At 51.5% G+C, this 18,661-nt stretch overlaps 1 protein-coding gene and 1 pseudogene across 9 annotated transcripts in view; one reads left to right on the top strand and one right to left on the bottom strand.

Moving 5' to 3' along the window:
• The window catches only part of SMARCA4 (SWI/SNF related BAF chromatin remodeling complex subunit ATPase 4), a 91,287-nt gene that overhangs the window by 8,131 nt on the left and 64,495 nt on the right, over positions 1-18,661 (bottom strand). For 6 of the 9 annotated variants that reach the window (XM_070464482.1, XM_070464475.1, XM_070464484.1 and 3 more), the window contains 3 exons: positions 18,390-18,467; positions 17,544-17,761; positions 13,014-13,277 (listed from right to left, as the gene is read on the bottom strand). In XM_070464482.1, coding sequence (XP_070320583.1) covers positions 13,014-13,277; positions 17,544-17,761; positions 18,390-18,467 — 560 coding nt within the window. Of the gene's footprint in view, positions 1-13,013; positions 13,278-17,542; positions 17,762-18,389; positions 18,468-18,661 lie in introns of all 9 variants that reach the window. The other 3 variants (XM_020902413.2, XM_020902417.2, XM_020902418.2) reach the window with 1 other exon arrangement.
• LOC110142945 (large ribosomal subunit protein eL18 pseudogene) lies at positions 3,396-4,023 on the top strand (annotated as a pseudogene).

Here is an 18,661-nt window from a genome sequence, read left to right as displayed (position 1 = left end):
CTATTTTTCTTTTTACCATGCCACATGGCATGCAGGATCTTAGTTCCTTGACCAGGGATTGAACCCAAGCCCCCTGCAGTGGAAGCACGGAGTCTTAACCACTGGACCACCAGGGAAGTCCCCGGAAGCTTTGCTGCTTTAATCTGTTCATGTTATTAGGCATGAGGCCGCTTACCCTGGTTAGTTTTTGTCCACAGCAACTATCATCTTCCCTACCATATCTTGCCTGGCTTTACTAGCTGGAACACAAGCCACGAGGGCAGAGGCCTTGCCTGTTTTATTTGCTACTCTATCTTTTGCACCAGGAATAAAGTCTGGTACACAATAGGTGCTCAATATACATTTTTTAAATGAAGAAATGGCTCAGGGTGAAAGTCCTAGGGTCAAGGAGCAGGGTGCAAACTCAGGTTTCAGCAGGGCCGTCTCTGAGCAAGGATGCCCCACTGCCCTGCCCCTGCATGGTCATTCATATAGCACCTGTTCCAAGAAGGACCCTGGCGGCAATATCAGGAATCCCACTGCCCAGAGAGCATGCTGCTGTGAGGACTGGCTCTAAAGAAGTTTCTGCAGGCAGAGCTGCTTGGAGCTCCATCTCTGGTCCTGCTCTGTGTCCCCTGGTAGTGGAGGGGAAGGGAGTGAAGGAGCCTGGGAGAATCCCGAGGCTGTCAGGATCCTCCCATCACCCCAGTTCAGACACAAAGAACGGACCCGCCCACCACGGCCCTCAGGCCCCCAGCCTGGCCTGTCACCTGCTTTGGCAGCAACGGTGGCTGCTGTTACATACGACAATGAAATTAATCTCCTGCCTCTAGACGTGAGCTCCCACAGCAGGGATCTTCTCCCTCAGTCGCTGTCCTGTCCCCATCACAACGGGACGCAACACACAGAGGGGCTGAGTGGCCAGGGCCTTGCCTGGAGCCTCAACCCCGCCCAGTGGTCCTTTCCTACTGAATGAGGTTTGCTGCAACAAGTCTGACCACATGGTGGGGAGGAGTCCCAAAGTCTAAATGACACATCCCTTGATGTGTTCTTGAAACAAAATTACAACATGGGGGGGACTTCCCTGTGGTCCAGTGGCTATGATTCCACGCTGCCAATGAAGGGGGCCAAGGTTCAGGGCACTTGGTCAGGGGACTAAGATCCCACAGGCCCCAACTAAGATCCGGTACAGTCAAATAAATAACTAAATATTTTAAAAAACCTACAACACATGAAGGAGAAATAAAGAATCAGAGGACTTCCCTGGTGGTCCAATGAGCCTGCCAATGCAGGGGACACAGATTTCATCCCTAGTCTGGGAAGATCCCACGTGCCAAGGGGCAGCAAAGCCTGTGCACCACAACTACTGGGCCTGAGCTCTAAAGCGTGGGCGCTGCAGCTGGTAAGTAACTCTGCTCACCGCAACTAGAGAAAAGCCTGCACATGGCAACAAAGGCCCTGAGCAGTAAAAACAAACAAACAAAACTCTTTAAAAAAAAGACTCTCAGTATCTAAGAGATCATCTATTGGATATGCCATTCAAACAGATGGAGAAACCAGAGGTTATGAAAGCTGGCCCAGACACTGGGAACTGGGGGCAGGCAGGACTCGAGCACAGGTCTCCTCGGCCAAGTCAGGGGTCTCTCCCATCCTTTCCCACATGCTGTTCTAAATCAAGGGTCTGCAAACTTCATCTGTGAACAGCTAGTGTAAATGTTACAGGCTGTGTGTGCCGTATCAACTCTGTCACAATGAAGCAACTGCCACTGTTGTACTCAAGCGGCCACACAGAATATGTAGGCAAAGGGAGTTTGGCTGTGATCCTCATTTGTGTTGTTCGTTAAGTTGCTAAGTTGTGTTTAGCTCTTTGCAACTCCATGGACTGTAGCACGCCAGGCTCCTCTGTCCTCCACTGTCTCCCAGAGTTTGCTCAAATTCATGTTCATTGAGTTGATGACGCCATCAAACCATCTCATCCTCTGTTGCCTCCTTCTCCTCTTACCCTCAGTCTTTCCCAGCATCAGGGTCTCTTCCAGTAAGTCAGCTCTTTGCATCAGGTGGCCAAAGGATTGGAGCTTCAACATCAGCCCTTCCAATGAATATTCAGGGTTGATTTCCTTTAGGATTAACTGACTTGATCTTGCAGTAAAAGGGATTCTCAAGAGTCTTCTCCAACACGACAGTTCAAAAGCATCAATTCCTCAGTGCTCAGCCTTCTTTATGGTCCAACTCTAACATCCATACATGACTAGTGGAAAAACCACAGCTTTGACTATACGGACCTTTGCTGGCAAAGTGATATCTCTGCTTTTTAATACATAGTCTAGGTTTTAATGTGCTATCCAGGTGTCCTCATTTATAAAAAACAAAATTTGATTTTCACGTAATTTCATACCATGAAATAGCTGTCATCTTCTTTTCAAGGCCTCACCACACATACTGCAGGATCTTAGTTCCCTGATCAGGGATCAAACTCAGACCTCCTAAAGTGGAAGCTCCAAGTCCTGACCAGTGGACCGCCAGGGAAGTCCCAAAATAGTATTCTTTTGATTCTCTGAAACTCATCTAAGAAAAAATTCTTAATTCAGACTATATATATATACAAGATCTGGCTCATTTCTCATTTCTGCTGATTTGGTTTGTTGAGTCCTGGTATGAATCCTAAAAATAACAGGAAGAATGTCTGTACTGGGGATGATAACATACAGCTTGGTGCCTTCCATTCCTCATCCTCTGACAAGGGCAGACAGTGTAAACTGATCACAGCAGCACTCTTGTCTTGGGCACTGAGAGCCTCAGGCAGGCAGAAGCAGTCAACTGAAGATGGTGCTCCAGACAGATCCTACTGCTTGCCCCAACCTGTCCCTCAGCACCACTGTGCATTCCTAGAGCACAGACCTTCCTAGACACCTCTGGATAACATCTTCTTGCCCTGGGCTGTGTTCTCTCTTGACTCCCAGGCAGTGAAATGTACCAGCAAGGGTCCTAGAGAGGAAGCAGCTGTGCTGAGCCGCTCAGTTCTGTCTGTGACAAGGATGGTAGCCCGCCAGGCTCCTCGGTCCATGGGCATTCTCCAGGCAAGAATGCTGGAGTGGGTTGCCATGCCCTCCTCAAGGGGATCTTCCAGACCCAGGGATCAAACCCAGGTCTCTTGCACTGCAGGTGGATTTATCATCTGAGCCACCAGGGAAGCCCCAGATAGGCTCAGCTTAGGGTATTAAGACCTGATCTAGCAGCAGAACATTTATCTGATACAGCATCTTAAGATATATATGCATGCACATCATATATGCAACCTGAAAATAAAATAATGAAACACATTAAAAAGCAATTAGTCCAGGGACTACTCTGATGGTTCAGTGGTTAAGAATTCACCTTCTGCTCTTTCTGGACCTGGCTAAGGAGGAGACGCCACCATGGGAGTTGACATCCACCATAACAGGACCGAAAGGTTCAACGCAAGGAGCCCAAGAGCCAGGACATTTACCTGAGGCTGTTGGTCAAGCTGTACAGGTTCCTGGCCAGACGAACCAACTCCACCTTCAATCAGGTTGTCCTAAAGAGACTGTTCATAAGCCGCACCAACCGGCCACCACTCTCCCTTTCCCGGATGATCCAGAAGATGCAACTTCCTAGCCGGGAAGGCAAAACAGCTGTGGTCGTGGAAACTGTAACTGATGATGTTCGTGTCCAGGAGGTGCCCAAACTGAAGGTGTGTGCTCTGTGAGTAAGTAGCCGTGCCTAGAGTCGCATCCTCAAGGCCAGGGGCAAGATCCTCACCTTCGACCAGCTGGCCCTGGACTCCCCAAGGGCTGCGGCACCGTCCTCCTCTCGGGTCCTCGCAAGGGCCGAGAGGTGTACCGGCACTTCAGCAAGGCCCCAGGAACCCCACAGAGTCACACCAAATCCTATGTCTGCTCCAAGGGCCGGAAGTTCGAGTGCGCCAGAGGCTGACGAGCCAGCCATGGCTACAAAAACTAACCCGAGAGTCTACCTTGTTACTAAAAAGATTCTGGATGCTAAAAAAAAAAAAAAAAAAAAGAATTCACCTTCCATGACAGGCAGACATGGATTTGATCCTTGGTTGGGGAACTAAGATCCCACAAGTTGTGGGGCGACGAAGCTCACACACCACGACAGCCCACCAGCTCAACGAGCTTTGCTGCTAGAGAAGCCCCGGAGCCACAATGAAGAACCTGCAAGCTGTAACGAGGATTCCATGTGCTGCAATGAAGACCCGATGCAGCCAAATAAGCAAATGTTTAAAAATCCCACCAAACCATGCGTCCTTACTTTTTACAAAAGATGTTAGAACAAAATTACTCTCTAGGTTCAATTTTTGACCCATTACAAAGTCAAGGACATTTCGAGAATCAGAATAGTGAAATGTCTACGGCAGTTCCACTCATAGATATTTACTAAAGCCTCCACCTGCCGGACATCCACTGCTATATCAATTGTAGGGTCAGATTTATGGCTGTGTGGTGTAGGAAATATCCAGCCTCATGTATGAGTGAAAGGAGATGATACTCACCAAGGAACCTGCCAATAGGAAAGGTCTCCAGGCCATCTGCCCTGCACTCTCAACACACTCCCCCAACAAAGGAGGGGGAGGAGGGACCTTATGACAGGACCCTCCCACTGAGGTGGGCCGGACTGGCTGCAGGTGATGTTGCTGATTAATAAGCACCTAACGAACGAACATCTCCAGTGAAACGACTGCTTTATGAGGGCCAAAGACAGGCCTGAGGGCTTATGTTTTTTTTTTCCCTTTTAAAAATATTTTTTGAAATCACGGGTCACATTACATTTGGCGTTATGTCTCTTTTTAAAAATAATTTTATTTTGGCTGTGCTGGGTCTTCCTTGCTGTGTGGGCTTTTCTCTTGTGATGACCTCCTCTTCACTGGGGTTCGTGGGATTCTCATTGCGATGGTTCTCTTGTTGCAGAGCACGGGCTCAGTAGTAGTGGCGCACAGGCTTAGCTGCTCCATTGCAAACGAGATCTTCCCAGAGCAGGGTTCAAAGTGTCCCCTGAATTGGCAGGCGGATTCTTCACCACTGGGCCACCAGGGAAGCCCTAAAGATTTTTTTTTCATGTGGACCATTTTTAAAGTCTTTATTCAATTTGTTACAATATTGCTCCTGTTTTTATGTTTTTTTTTTGGCCTAGAGGCATGTGGGATCTTAGCTCCCCAACCTGGGATCAAACCAACACCCCCTGTATTGGAAGAGGAAGTCTTTTAACCACTGGACCATCAGCAAAGTCCCTGAGGTTCGTGTTTCTTAACACAGTTCAACAATGAAATTCAAATCTCATTTTAAAGAAAACGTGACCAGCACTCCGTTATGCTGGATTTGAAACCACTTAGCTTGAATGAAACCTTTCTGCTGGAGAAGAGAGACACCAGACCCAGGGCCACATGGCAAGTGGCAGAAGGCAGATCACAGTGCAGGCCACCTCTCAGGTGTGCCATCTACTCCCACTGTCTCAGTTGCGGCACGTGGGATCTAGTTATCTGACCAGGGATCGAACCTGGGTTCCCAGGATTGGGAGCACGGAGCCTTAGCATGGCAGGCTACGGTCCACGGGGTCGCAAAGAGCGATACGACTAAGCACATGAGCCACAAAGACTGTTAGAACTGGATCCCTATCTTTCTGTTGTTGTCTTTGGCATGCTCTGTCTCGACCACGGCAATTACCAGCAGAGAGTGAAGCCCGAGGGTGGAACTGGCCTGACAAACTGGGCAGCTGGAACTTCTTACAGCAAAGTCTGTGGCAGGCTCAGAATCTCAATCTGGCTCAACAAGGCCACCCAAGTAAATCTTCTTGCAGTCTGGAGCCCCACTTGACTAACAGCCAGCCCGTGCCCACGCTCAGACTGGCCTGGGGTTGGATGATAGCAATCAGCACTCTTCCTCACATCTCACCCGGGCTCCTCCCATGCCAGGCTGGAGACTGGGTGCCAGGCAGATGACGCTGACCCCAGACCTGGCCCCACAGGTAGAGGCCTGCCTCCTGCCCCTGGAGGACCCATTCCAAAGCTTGGGCTCCTGACGGAGGGCCAGTGTGGCCTGCCACAGGCTGAGGCAAGAGAAGCTGAGGCCTCCCTGCCCACTCAGGAAAGGGCTCCAAGTCCGCCCACTGTCGCCCACTCTTCTCCCCAGAGGCCCATGCTGAGGGGACTGGAGCCAACTGGGCCGTCCTCTCCTAGAGAATGTTTCGGCTCAACAACCCGCCCGGGCCTTGTGACTCTGCCCTGGTTTTTCTTACAAACCAAGGCACAACCTTTCCCTTGGAGAGCCATCTGCTTTTTGATTCTAATCAAGGTGTGCAGTGTGCCTGCCAAGGGCAGAGGGCGAATGCCAAGAGGGTCTGGGCAGTGGCCCCCGGGCCCAGGTGAAGCTGCCACGGTGCATGCAGTGGAGCCCCTCATCACACATGGGGGACTCTGGTGCTTTTAAAAAATAATAATTTTACTTATTTTTGTCTATGCTGGGTCTTTGTGGCTGTGCAGGCTTTTCCCTAGTTGTGGCAAGCAGGGGCTACTCTCCAGTTGCGGGGCTTGGGCTGCTCATTGCGGTCGCTGCTCTTGTTGTGGAGCATGGGCCCTAGGGTGGGTAGGCTTCAGTAGCAGCAGCACGTGGGCTCTAGAACACAGGGTCAGCAGTCCTGGTGAGCAGGTTTAGTTGCTCAAGTGGGATGTGGGAACTTCCTGAACCAGCGATCAAACCCATGACTCCTGCATTAGCAGGCAGATTCTTAACCACTGAGCCACCAGGGAAGCCCTCGATCTTGTATGTATCCCAGATCTATGGACCCCTACGATTTTTACAGGGTCCTTGGTAAGAAGACAGGAGAAGGGGACCCAGAGGTCCCACCCAGTGGAGCCCAGCTCTGGGAGGCTTAGCCTGGGCACCTGTACATATCACCAGCTTTCTGAACCCTCTGAGAATAACTTCTGAGAATCTCCTAAAAACAAAGATGTTCTCTTGCACAACCTCGGCTCCATAGCAAATTCGGGACACCTGGGGCCGACATGCCTCCACTGTCCCAACGCAACTCTGTCCTGGAGCTGCTAACAGTCTAGCTCTACACCCCAGCCAGTTGGGCACAAAGCAGGTTCTATGGGGTCCTAAGGCGGCTGATCCCTGTAAAAGGGCCTTCTAGAAGATGCACTTCTCTGAAGCTGTCCCAAAGGCGCCACGGGATGTGCCCTGGGACACATGACCGCGGACTGGCATCTGGAGACAGTGCCCAAATGCTCTGGCCACCAGCAGCTGCCTCCCTGCGAAGCGTCGGGGGAGAAGACAGCAGCTGGCACCACACACAGTCCCCAGCCAGATCCCAGAGCCTAACTTATTTGCGTGTTTAGATTTTAAAGTGGAAATCACTATTTCCAACTTAATTCATTCTGATTTCACTCACAGCTATTTAACAGATGGTTCCTCTGTGTAGTTTTCAGGTTTCCAAGCACCAAGAAGAAGGTACCCTGAGAGGCCCTGCATGCAGGCTTGGCCTCCAGGGCTCCCCTTCTTCAAGCATTTTCCCACAGTGGACCCATAGCGGGATGTGCATTTTCTTTCTTTTAAATTTACCATCTTAATCATTTAAAATATTTATTTACTTACTTATTCATTTACTTGGCTGCTCCAGGTCTTAGTTGCGGCACTCAGGATCTTCAGTTGTGGCATGTGAACTCTTACTTGAGGCATGTGGGATCTAGTTCCCTGACCATGTATTGAACCCAGGCCCCCTGCACTGGGAGCACAGTCTTAGCCACTGGACCACCAGGGAAGTCCTGGGATGTGCATTTTCATCCTGATATAGCAGGGGGTTGCAGCTGCCAATGCCAGAAGCTGCACATGCCAATGTCAGAAGCCGTACAACTCCAGGGCATGCTACTCGCAGGGCACATGGATGGGTGGCAGAGCTTGGGAAGGGTGGGTGTGGCAGCCCAAGGTCTGAACACACATGAAGGGAGCAAAAGGTTCCAAATCAGGACATTACCCGCATGCAGACAAGGGTACAGATTCGAAGGTGCAAGCAACCATGACTGCAAGGGTATTTGGACATAACTGTGGGGCGATCTTGAGATGAACACTTGAAAGCAAACTTTGGAGTGGTGTGCTGATCAGTGGAAGCCCAGGGCAGGCCCAGCCACTTCTCTCTAGAGTGACTGCATCAAGCCTCCACGATAACCAGGGGCAGGAACGGCAGCCCCATGACCCTGGCTCAGCAAGGCAGGCTCCCCCCATGGAAGCGAGCTGCTGACAATGTCTGGTGTCCGTTCTGCGGCAGCCAGGAAGAACCAAGCTGTAAACAGTCTCTCCTTCGGATCCACGTTTAACTCAAGTACAGTGTTTAGCTAATCACAGGGTTCTGGAAAGGAAATGGAATCTTTAAGCCCGAAGTTTCACTTTTCCTTCTGGGAAGGAGTGGTTGGAAGTCTGAAACAAAAAAGTGCATTAGGTTGCCTCCGATTTCTTTCTATGTCTATTCTCCTTGGTGTGGCGCAGTGGTCAGTCCCTCAGAACCTTCCAGGTAGGTGACAGGTGTGCTATAGAGATTTTAACCTGGCCCAAAGAAAGGTCTGGCCTTTGTCCTCAGCTGCTGGGAGGCCATCTCTCGGCCCTTGAATGTCATGCCCGGGGCCAGGAGGTGGGGGTGGTGGGGACGACTTTCTTTAATTGCGGACCTTGTGCACAGAGTCTAAGAATGTGACTCTACGCAGAGGTGTGGGGTCACACGGCATCAGCTCAACCATAGAGGGGCTGGAGAGGCAGCCATGTGGGTGGTCGGTCATGTCTATGTGACCGAGCTCCTAGACAGCAAGGCTTGCAGGCTGGTAACACTCTGTATGCGTCTTCCTGTAATGTTCCAGCAAAGTTGGTGCTGCCCACAACGCCACAGAAGGAGGCTGCTCCCTATGCCTCTCCCCTCGGCTGGTTCTAACCTGTGTCCTTTCACTGTAAAAATCGACCGCTGTGAGCACACGAGCTTTCAGAGTGTTCTGAGAGTCCTTCCAGGGAATCATCGAGTCTGAGGGTGGACTTGGAGATCCTGGACTCTGCAGCTGTGGTTACAAGAGACAGGGTGGGGTCTAATCCTACAGCTGCATGAACCACACCGTGGTTTTCCGCCATGGTTTTCCCCGGGATTTCAAAGTGTCTGCTGAGAACATCAGAAATGTCAACTTGTTCCCACATATCATCTCTGAAAGCATTTGCCACGAAGTAGCCTTTCAACCAGGATGAAGTGTCAATTTTCCTGCATTTGTGTGCCTCCTCTGATCTCTTCCTGTGCAGCCACCAGCAAACCAGCAAGTTTGGAAGGCCCAGTTCCAGTCAAGAACCAAACTCATCTCAAAGCTGGAGTGCAGGGGGACTTCCTGGAATGGTCTTATTCGCTGTCCTTCTGCTAACTGCTCTGCAGTTCCCCCAGCTTAACAGAGAGCTCCCAGTCGAGTGTTGGAAAAGGAAATGGCAATCCACTCCAGTGTCCTTGCCTGAAAAATCTCACGAACAGAGGAGCCTGGCGGCTACAGTCCATGGGGTCACAAAGAGTCGGACACGACTGAAGCGATTTAGCAGGCATGCCCAATCTAGTGTGGCTGTCTATTCCAGGGGGACATGAGGTTAAACGTCAGCCACATGTCCAACCCTCAATGGAGGCATCACTGGGTGGGTACGACAGGGCTGGGAGCTCAGCTCTGTGATTGCAGCTGGGTCTCTCGGTGGGCTGGATGGCAGAATCCCTAGTAGGATCTCTGTGTCCTAAAGAAGACCAGTCTTGACAAGGGTTCCCTGCACCATGCCAGACTGGTTTACCACTGTTTCACACAGGCCGGGAGAATTGTGGTTTGCAGCAGCTGGGGGAGCCACTTTCTCTTATGTCCCTATGGCTATACACGATGCTCAGATGGATTTTTCTCTAAGTCACAGAATAACAGAAAGTAGACATATTTTGTCTTTAATTTGAAAATATCCAAGGCCTTATCAATAGGATGCTGGTTCCAAGTGTCTATTTATTGATTTGTTTGGTTCCCCAGTCTTAGTTGCCCCAGGTGGGGTCTTTAGTTGTGCAACGTCAACTCTTAGTTGCGGCATGTGGGATCTAGTTCTCTGACCAGGCATGGAACCCGCCCCCCCCGCACTGGTTCACTTAGCCAGTGGACCGCCAGGGAAGCCCTGTTTTTTTTTTAACCGAGATGTAGCCTGCTATGGGGAAGTATGTACATCTGAGGTGTACTCCTGGTGCAGGTTTTCAAGTGCAAACCCAGATTCCAAAGTCCCAGAGGGTCCCCAGTGCCTCTTCCCTGTGAAGTCCCCCCACTGGAAGTAACCACTGACCCACACCCTCACCGTGACCGGCTTCTGAACTTCCTGTAACTGGAAGCATATAGCTTGTACTTGCCAGTGGTTGCCTTCTCTCCCTCAACAAAGCGTCTGCAAGATTCTTCCAGGGAGCTGATGTCTGGCTGTTTCTGTGGTTGGCAGAATTCTGCTCTTCCATTAGGCCACCGTGGACATGTTCTCCTGGGGGTGGACGCTGGGCTGTTTCCTTTAGGCCAGTTGTGATCAGAGCTACTGTGGATGCACATGTGCGTGTCTTCTGGTGGGCGTGTGCTCCCAGCACTAGGACTGGAGTGGCCATGTCAGAAGTGCAGTCAGTGAGCCCAGGTCTGGGAGACAATGCCCAGAGCCCGGTGCGCCCATGAGCAGTGTGTGAGGTCCTGGGGCTCCACGTCCTTGGTGACGGCATTCTGGGGCACATGAGGGGGCACGTCACTCCCATCCACTTGTACATTTCCTTGTTGTCATGACGTCCGTGCAGTGATCAGAAGACCTTTTCACATGCTGATTGGTCATCAAGGCATCCTCTTCTGGGAGGTGTCTGTTCACACCTCTTGCCCATTTTATTTATTTTTAAATTTCTGGAGTGCTGGGTCTTCATTGCTGTGCATGGGCTTTTCCAATTGCGGGTTTTCTCTACTCTCGAGTTGGTGCTGAGGCTTCTCACTGTGGTGGCTTCTCTTGTTGCAGAGCACAGGCTCGATACTGCAGGACTGGTAGCTGGGGCACACTGGCTTAGCTGCTCCGTGGCATGTGGAATCTTACGGACCAGGGTTCCAATCCATGTCCCCTGCACTGGTAGGCAGATTCTTGACCATTAGACCACCAGGAAGCCCTGGCCCATTTTATTTTTATTTATTTATTTAAGGTCACTCCATATGGCAGGTAGAATCTTAGTTTCCCACCTAGGATCAAACCTATGCTCCCTGCATTGGGAGTGAGCGCAAGGTCTTAACCTCCAGACCATCATGGAAGTCCCTTTTTGCCTGTTTTAAAATCTGATTTTCCTTTCCCAGTCTGTAACAATTTTCACCATCTGTTAAGAGGGTGTCTTCTGATGAACAGATGTTTTTAATTTTAGTGAAGTCTCACTGAAGAGACTTCTGCTGCTAGTGGCGTTTCTGACCTCCTGAAGAAGTCTAGCCTCCTTCCAGGCCATGAAGGTTTTCTCCCATGTTGCTCTTTTCACATTTAAAAAAAAAAAAAAAACCTTTACTGAAATACAGCTCATTTACATCACATTTGTCTATCATCCATTTAAAATTAATACATGTGTGCAGGGAAGGGAGGAGTCAAGGTTCATCTTCTCTGTCTGGATATGCCAGCAATCTGCATGACGTTCAAAAAACCCATCGTTCCGCACTGACCTCCAAGGGTCTTTGTTTTCTTGGTTCTAATAAGGTTCTTTCAGAAGATTATTATTAGGAAGAAAACAACAGGGTCTGTCATTTTCATTGGATTTTTGTACATTCCATATTTTGAATAATTGTTGGTCTACATTTCTTCTTCTTTGTGAAATTTGCCTCAGAGGTGAAGTCTCCAAATGAGTTTGATGTTTTGTTCTCAACAATGACACAGATTACATTTTTAGGCCCAGCAGTTAACTTGAATCTGCCTCCTCTCCACTTCATCCTTTGTTTCTCTTCTAATGACAGAAAATTCTTAGCACAATTTGCATCCTTTATTTGGGTTCTGTAACAGTCACTACTCACCCCAAAAATTCACGCTAACAGTTTCTCCAAGGGATGCCCCCTGGGCTCACACCTTGACACATCTTGACTTAATTCCCCTCCTACTTTGCTTGTGACTAACTGCTAAGCATTGCTATAAATTCAAGTTGCAAAACCTTCCTGCCATGGGGACAGCCTTATTGACCTGGATGAAGCAGGAAGCAGAATAGACACTGGGGGGCTGAAGGATGACCCTGGCTGCCCCACCTGCACTCAACCTGCCCTAGGTGGGCAGAACATGCACACATCTCCTGGGAGGGCTGTGAGAGAGCCATGATTTTCTTATTCTGCTTTTTTCGTCTTTTTCACTAGCCCACACCACATAGCATGTAGGATCTTAGTTCCCTGACCAGGGATCGAACCCGTGCCCCCTGCAGGGTAGCACAGAGCCTCAACCGCTGGCCCACCAGGAGAGTCCCTGTTTTTCTTAAGGAGAGCTCCTGATCCACTCAGGACCCTCACTGAAGCAGAAAGCACAGTCTCCTCTTTGGTATCTCTCTGAGGGCAGGGACCCTGGTCTACGTCTTCTCAACAAGCGGCTGACCTGCGATGGCCCACGTAGACGACAGCAGGCGGGAAGACGGCAGCGAGGGCAGGGGCAGGTGTCTAAAGGAGACCCCTGGCTCTCTGCTCCAGCCACAGGAGCCTCCTCACCACAGTCCACTGGCCACGTGATCGGCCTCCATCACAGCAGACACGCTTGTCTTCCACTGACCCCACTGTGGGGCCCCTCCTGGAGCACTGGCCCCAGACCTGCCCTCCTCAGGGCCCCTCTCAAAGGTCACCTCCCTGCCCTCTCATCAGGCTGACACTGTCTCCCCTCTTCCAGGACGTGAACGTCACGTCCCACGAGGGCAGAGACTCTGAGACGGAGAACCAAACCAGAGCTAGCGGAGTGACTGCCCTGGAGGCAGAAGGCTCACAGGGCCCCCCTGGAGCCTGCACTTACCTGTCCTTGTACTTGATCACGGCATCCACGATCTTCTTCATCTTCTTGGTGAGGTTGGGCGGGTTAGGGGAGAGCTTCTCAGCAGGTGGCCGGCCGCGCTTCTTCTGCTTTTTGCTCTCGTCGTCCTTATCGCGGCTGCGGGTGCTGGTGGTCGGGGTGGAGGGGCCGGCGTCGCTGTCTCGCTTGCGCTTCCGTGACGATTTCTTCTGCCGGACCTCCTCTTCGATCTCCTCCAGCGTGCCCTCCTCGATGGCCTTCAGGGTCAATAGTGGTAAAAATAGGACAGCCAGCACCGAGGTCGACAAGCAGAGGCCGCGCGCAGATCTGGGGGCCCAGTGGGGGACAGCTCTGCCTCCCCAACCCCGTCCTTCACGGACATACGGCGTCTGTGACAGGTTGGTGCCGAGCCGCAAAGAGTGGGCTCCTGTCAGCCCTCCACCGGGAGGTGACCTGGTCAACACTGTGCCCCAGACCTGCCATGTTGTTAAACAATTGTGCTAAGACCCACATCCCACAGAATCAAGTGCTTCAAACACTGTCAAGCGTGCAGTTTGGTGGTATCAGGAACATTCCCACAGTGGGGTCACCACCACCATCCACCTGTCTGTGCACAACTGAGGCGGCAGTGGGACAGAGCCCCAGACCACACCATGACCCATCGTTTTGCTCACTAAGTTGTCCTAGATAATTTCCTCTCGTTTTTCTGCAACACAATTTTTTTTTTTTTTTTGGCAACACAATTTTTAATGCCTATTAAGTATTTCCTCACACAGCGGGCCTTGATGGAACTTCTGTTCAAGGGCAATTTAGGTTCTTTCCAAGTTGGGGTGGGATGGGATGAGGGGGTGGGCTGTTTTTAAGTAATGTCATGACCAGATATCCGTCTCTCTTTCAGATAGATTCCTGGAAGTGAAACTGCTGAGTTGAAGGACGTGAACATGAATGTTCATTTTAAAATAGTTCTGACTGATGAATTCTCAAAGGTAATAACTAACCTGAACACCCAGTGAGAGGAAGCCAGGTGTCCAGGGCAGCTTGGAATCAGAAATGGGAGGGGGGCCTGGAACCAAAAGGAGGCACTGGGTACTCATCTCAGTGACTCGCTGCAACTGTGAGCAGGTGGGGACCAGGTACTGACCACCGCCCCCTGTCGGAGGGGAGACAATCACCCACCCCCCACAAACATGGTGACAAGTGTGCAGAGTGCCATGGGGAGGGTGAGTGGTGCTCTGAGGGTGCGGCAGCTGATGTGTTCTGGTCGGGGGTGGGAAGTGCTTCCCAGAGTGGGGCATGTCATATTTGAGGGCTGGGGGGCAGTCGAGGAGGTATCCAGGCTAAAGGGGTAGCACAGAGGGCACAGAGTGGGCAGGAGGGCCTGAGAGCAGGCTGGCCCAGGGGAGGGCACGCAGTGGGCTGAAGCGTGTCCCCTCTAATCTGTATCTGCCTGGAACCTCAGAGTGGCATCTTATGGAATAACAGGATCTATGCACACATAATAACTTAAGGATTGAGATGAGACCATCCTCTGTTAGGGTAGACCAGACTCAAGGAGACAGAAAAGGGCATTCAAAGAGACTCTGGGGGCATCCATGTGAAGATGGAGGCAGAGACTTGAGAGACGTGGCCACAAGCCAAGGAATTGCTGGGGCCACCACAAGCTGAAGAGGCAAGGAAGGAGCTTTGAGACAGAACACAGCCCTGTTGATGCCTAGATTTCAGACTTCCAGCCTGCGGAACTGTGAGAAGTTGAATTCCTGTTGTGTTAAAGTCAATGCATCCATGGTCATTATTACAGGAGGCTCTGGAGTCCAATACTGGAGACTCTGGTCCTACAACCAAGACATGTGGGTCAGTGCAACAGGGAAAGAAGCAGGCACATTCTGAAGGGTCTGGGTACATACAGGGCCACAGCAGCTGCCAGAGAAGCAGTGCCAGTTCCACGTCCACACCTAAGACCAAGGAGTGCTGTTTTGGGTAAATCTCTCTCTTATTAATGCAAATTTTACTGACTATGAACTACTGAAAAAAAAGGATGTTATCCAACGGGAAAGAATAATCTTTCTAACAATGGTGCTGGGATGACGAGAGGCCACATGCAAAAGCATGGATCTGGACCCTGACCCCATGCCAAAGGCAAAAGTTAACTCAGAAAGGATCATGGACCTAAATATAAGAGCTCAAACTCTAAAAGGCTTGAAAGAAAACACAGGGTTGTAAAACTCTGTGACCTTCACTGTGGCAATGGACTGACTTTCAGACATGATACCAAGGCCAAAAGAGAAAAACAAATTTGACTTCATCAGAATTTAAATTCCTGTGCTACAGAGGACACCGTCAAGACAGTGAAAAACAAAAACCAAAACCAAACCATCCCACAGAACAGGAGAAAATATTTGAAAATTATATGCCTGATAAGAGGCTTTTAAAGAAGATCTACAAATGGTCAACAAGCACATGAAAAGGGGCTTGACACCATGAGCCCCCCTGGAAATGCAATTCAAAACCACAGATACCACTGCACACCCACTAGAATGGCTGGAATCAAAAAGGCAAACAGGACTTCCCTGGCAGTCCAGCAGTAAAGACTCTGAGCTTCAAATGCAAGGAGTGCTGGTTTGATCCCCAGCCAGGGAACTAAGATCCTACATGCTGCCTGGAACAGCCAAAGCCAAAAATAAAAGTGTCAGTGAGGATGTGGAGAAACTGAAATCCTCCTGTGTTGCTGGCAGGAATGTAAAATGGTTCACCCACTTTGGAAAAGAGTTTTTGTCCCTTCAAAGGTTAAAAAGAGAATGACCATTTGATCCACTCCTTGGCATCCACCCCAGAGAAATCAAAACATGTGTCCACAATATTTGTATACACAAATGTCCACAGTGTGTTATTCATAACAGCCGAAAAACAGAAACTACCCCAATGATATCTATCCATTGATGACTGGATACACAAATGTTGTACTATATACCACATAATGGTATATCATTCAGCCATAAAAAGAATGAACTCTTGATGTGTGCTAGAATCTAAATGAACTTGGAAAACATCATTTTCCTAAGTGAAAGAAGCCTGACATCAAAGGATCATGTATTCCATGATTTTACAGATGGAAAATGTCCTAAATAGTCAAGATTACTGTTGACAGAAAGTTATTTAGAGAATCTAAAGGGATGGGAAGATTGCTAAAGAGGAAATGGTTTCTTTGAGGGGAGAAAGGTCTAGACTTCATTTGTGGTGACAGTGTCACAACTGTGTGAACATACCAAAATCACTGGATTGTGCATCTTAAGTGGGTGAATTTCATGGTATGTAAGTTATTCCTCAAAAAAGGTAGAGGAAGAAATGTGTGCAAATTATTATTATACACAAGTGGGTGGATTTTTTTTAAAAGGTGTGCATACGTGTTCAGTCATGTCCGATGCTTTACAACCCCATGAACTGTAGCTCTCCAGGCTCCTCTGTCCGTGGGATTTCCCAGGAAAGAATACAGGAGTGGGTTACCATTTCCTCCTCCAGGGGATCTTTCTGACCCAGGAGTCTAACCTGTGTCGCCTGCACTGCAGAGGGATTCTTTGCCACTGAGCCACCTGGGAAGCCCCTTTCAAGGGCACCCACTGCCTTAGCAACGCAGGGCTGGCAGACGTCCCATGGGAGCTACAAGGTCTGTGGCTGGGCTGACGTCAGAGCCCCGAGCTGAGGGCTGGAGACAGGACACCCCAGCTGCCTCTCTGAGTTTTGCAGGCTTCTTGCCTGGCATGCTTCAACAGCTCCCTCTGGTGCATAGCTCAGTGCGTGAGCTTGCAAATCTCGGGTGTTCTGAGGTCTCAGGAGAGGATCAGGGCCACCCGGCCTCACGGCTGAGGAAGCGTCATGACCACAGTTAATAGAGGGAAACCCCGGGGTGTGTGATCGGAGGCCTGGGGTGCAGCTGTTCATTTCAGGGTGTGGCAACCAGCAGGGCGTAGCCGAAAGCCGCCACCTGCCCTCTGCGAGCATTGTTTCAGGGACAACAATTTGAGGGCTGGACTCTCAGTCGCCACCTCTACACTCAGAGCTCTGGGGTGGGGGTGGGGTCTGATGTGTCACAGTAACCCAGATGCTGACCTCGGTGCTGGGCCCTGGGCTGGGGGGGCGCCCACTCCCTCCTCCCTGCAGCTCCCAGGGGTGATGCGGCACCTACATCAGGGCCACCTGACCCCATTAGCACTCCCAACGATCTCACAGGGAGATATGACATCCCTACTCTAGCCCTGGGTCCTCTGGCCAGCCCCCTCGGAGGTCACCAAAAGTTTCCTTTAACCTGACACATGAAAGGCCAGCTCCACCCAGCACTGGGTTCTGAGCGGCTCAGAAGCCTCACGGGTGTGCCTGCCATGGTTCAACAGGAGGAACTGAGTGAACCTGAGCCCATGTGTGAAGAGTCGCTGTCCGTACTGAGAGCGGCTAAGGGCGCTGCCCGGGGTGTGCACGTAGGCCCAGCCCGGCGGCCACGCCGTGCGCCTGAGCCCCTCACGGCCCTCTCCGGCATGTACCTTGAGCCACTGCTTCTCAGTCAGCGAGTCACTGTAGTCCACCTCCTTGCGGTGACGCGAGCCGCGGCCGAACATCTTCTCTTCCTCCTCCTCACAGGTCAGCCGCTCCACCTCGGCGTCGTCCTTGATGATCCACGAGGGGAGCTCGTCTTCCTCCATGAGCCGCGGCTTCCGCTTGGGGTTGCGGGCCTCCTCACGCCGGCGGTCCAGGTCCATGCGCTGTGGGGTGTGGGGCCAGGAAAGCGTTAGCCCAGGGACGGCCGGCAGGCACACGCAGGGCACCCTGCCTGGGGACCCAGTTACATGGGAGCGGGGTTTTGCAGCAGCCGAACTGGCCGAGCTCTCGGGTCAGACCCTGGCTGGGACTCTGCTGTGGGGCAGAGAGAACTGGGAAGGACGCGGAGGTGACGGAAGCGGGGTTGAAATAGGATGGCGGTTCCATGGACAGCCTCAGTGGGAGGCAGAGCCCGCTGAGGCCAAGGGCGTCTTGGATTCCACACCCACGGAGGGCGAGGGACATCCGAGACCAAGGCCCAGCTCAGCCCCTCGGCCTGGGACAGGGTGATGCCCTCTGAAAGGGAGAGAGCCTCAAGGACGATAGGCACCAGCAGGATGGCGTGTTCGGGTATACTTCCATCCCTACGACACGCTTAGGAGACCACAGGACAAAGAGGGGTCCGTTAGGTGTCGACTGCAGGCCACTCGGAGGGCTGCCCCGCCTCCAGTAGTGCTGGGGACGCCAGTGTCACTGAGGCCCCTCGGTCTGCTGGGTGTCGGCAGGGAGGGCGCGTGAGCCCCACGCCCCACGGTCTGTGCAGGTGGGAAAGCCAGTGCCCGTGGCGCTCACCATGAACAGGTCGAACTCCTCCTCGTGCCGGGCTATCATCTGGTTCACCGTCTCGTCGTCAGGCACCTCGTCTTCTTCCTACAAGACGTCACACGTTTAGTCTGGCTGCGGGGGGGCCGGGGTGGGCGGCGGTGGCGGCCGGGCTCGGAGGCGAGCGGCGGCAGTCCGTGGGAGAGGAGCTGGCGGTCCCTGGTCCGGCTGCGGTGGATGGGGACCCACGCGGCAGCGATGAGGCACACACGCACACGCACACGCACGCTCCGTGGGGTCAG

The sequence above is a fragment of the Odocoileus virginianus genome, chromosome 3 (genome assembly GCF_023699985.2).
Source record: "Odocoileus virginianus isolate 20LAN1187 ecotype Illinois chromosome 3, Ovbor_1.2, whole genome shotgun sequence".
NCBI lineage: Eukaryota > Metazoa > Chordata > Mammalia > Artiodactyla > Cervidae > Odocoileus > Odocoileus virginianus.
Note: the sequence above shows the minus strand (reverse complement) of the source record. Positions and strands in the feature narration are given on the sequence as shown.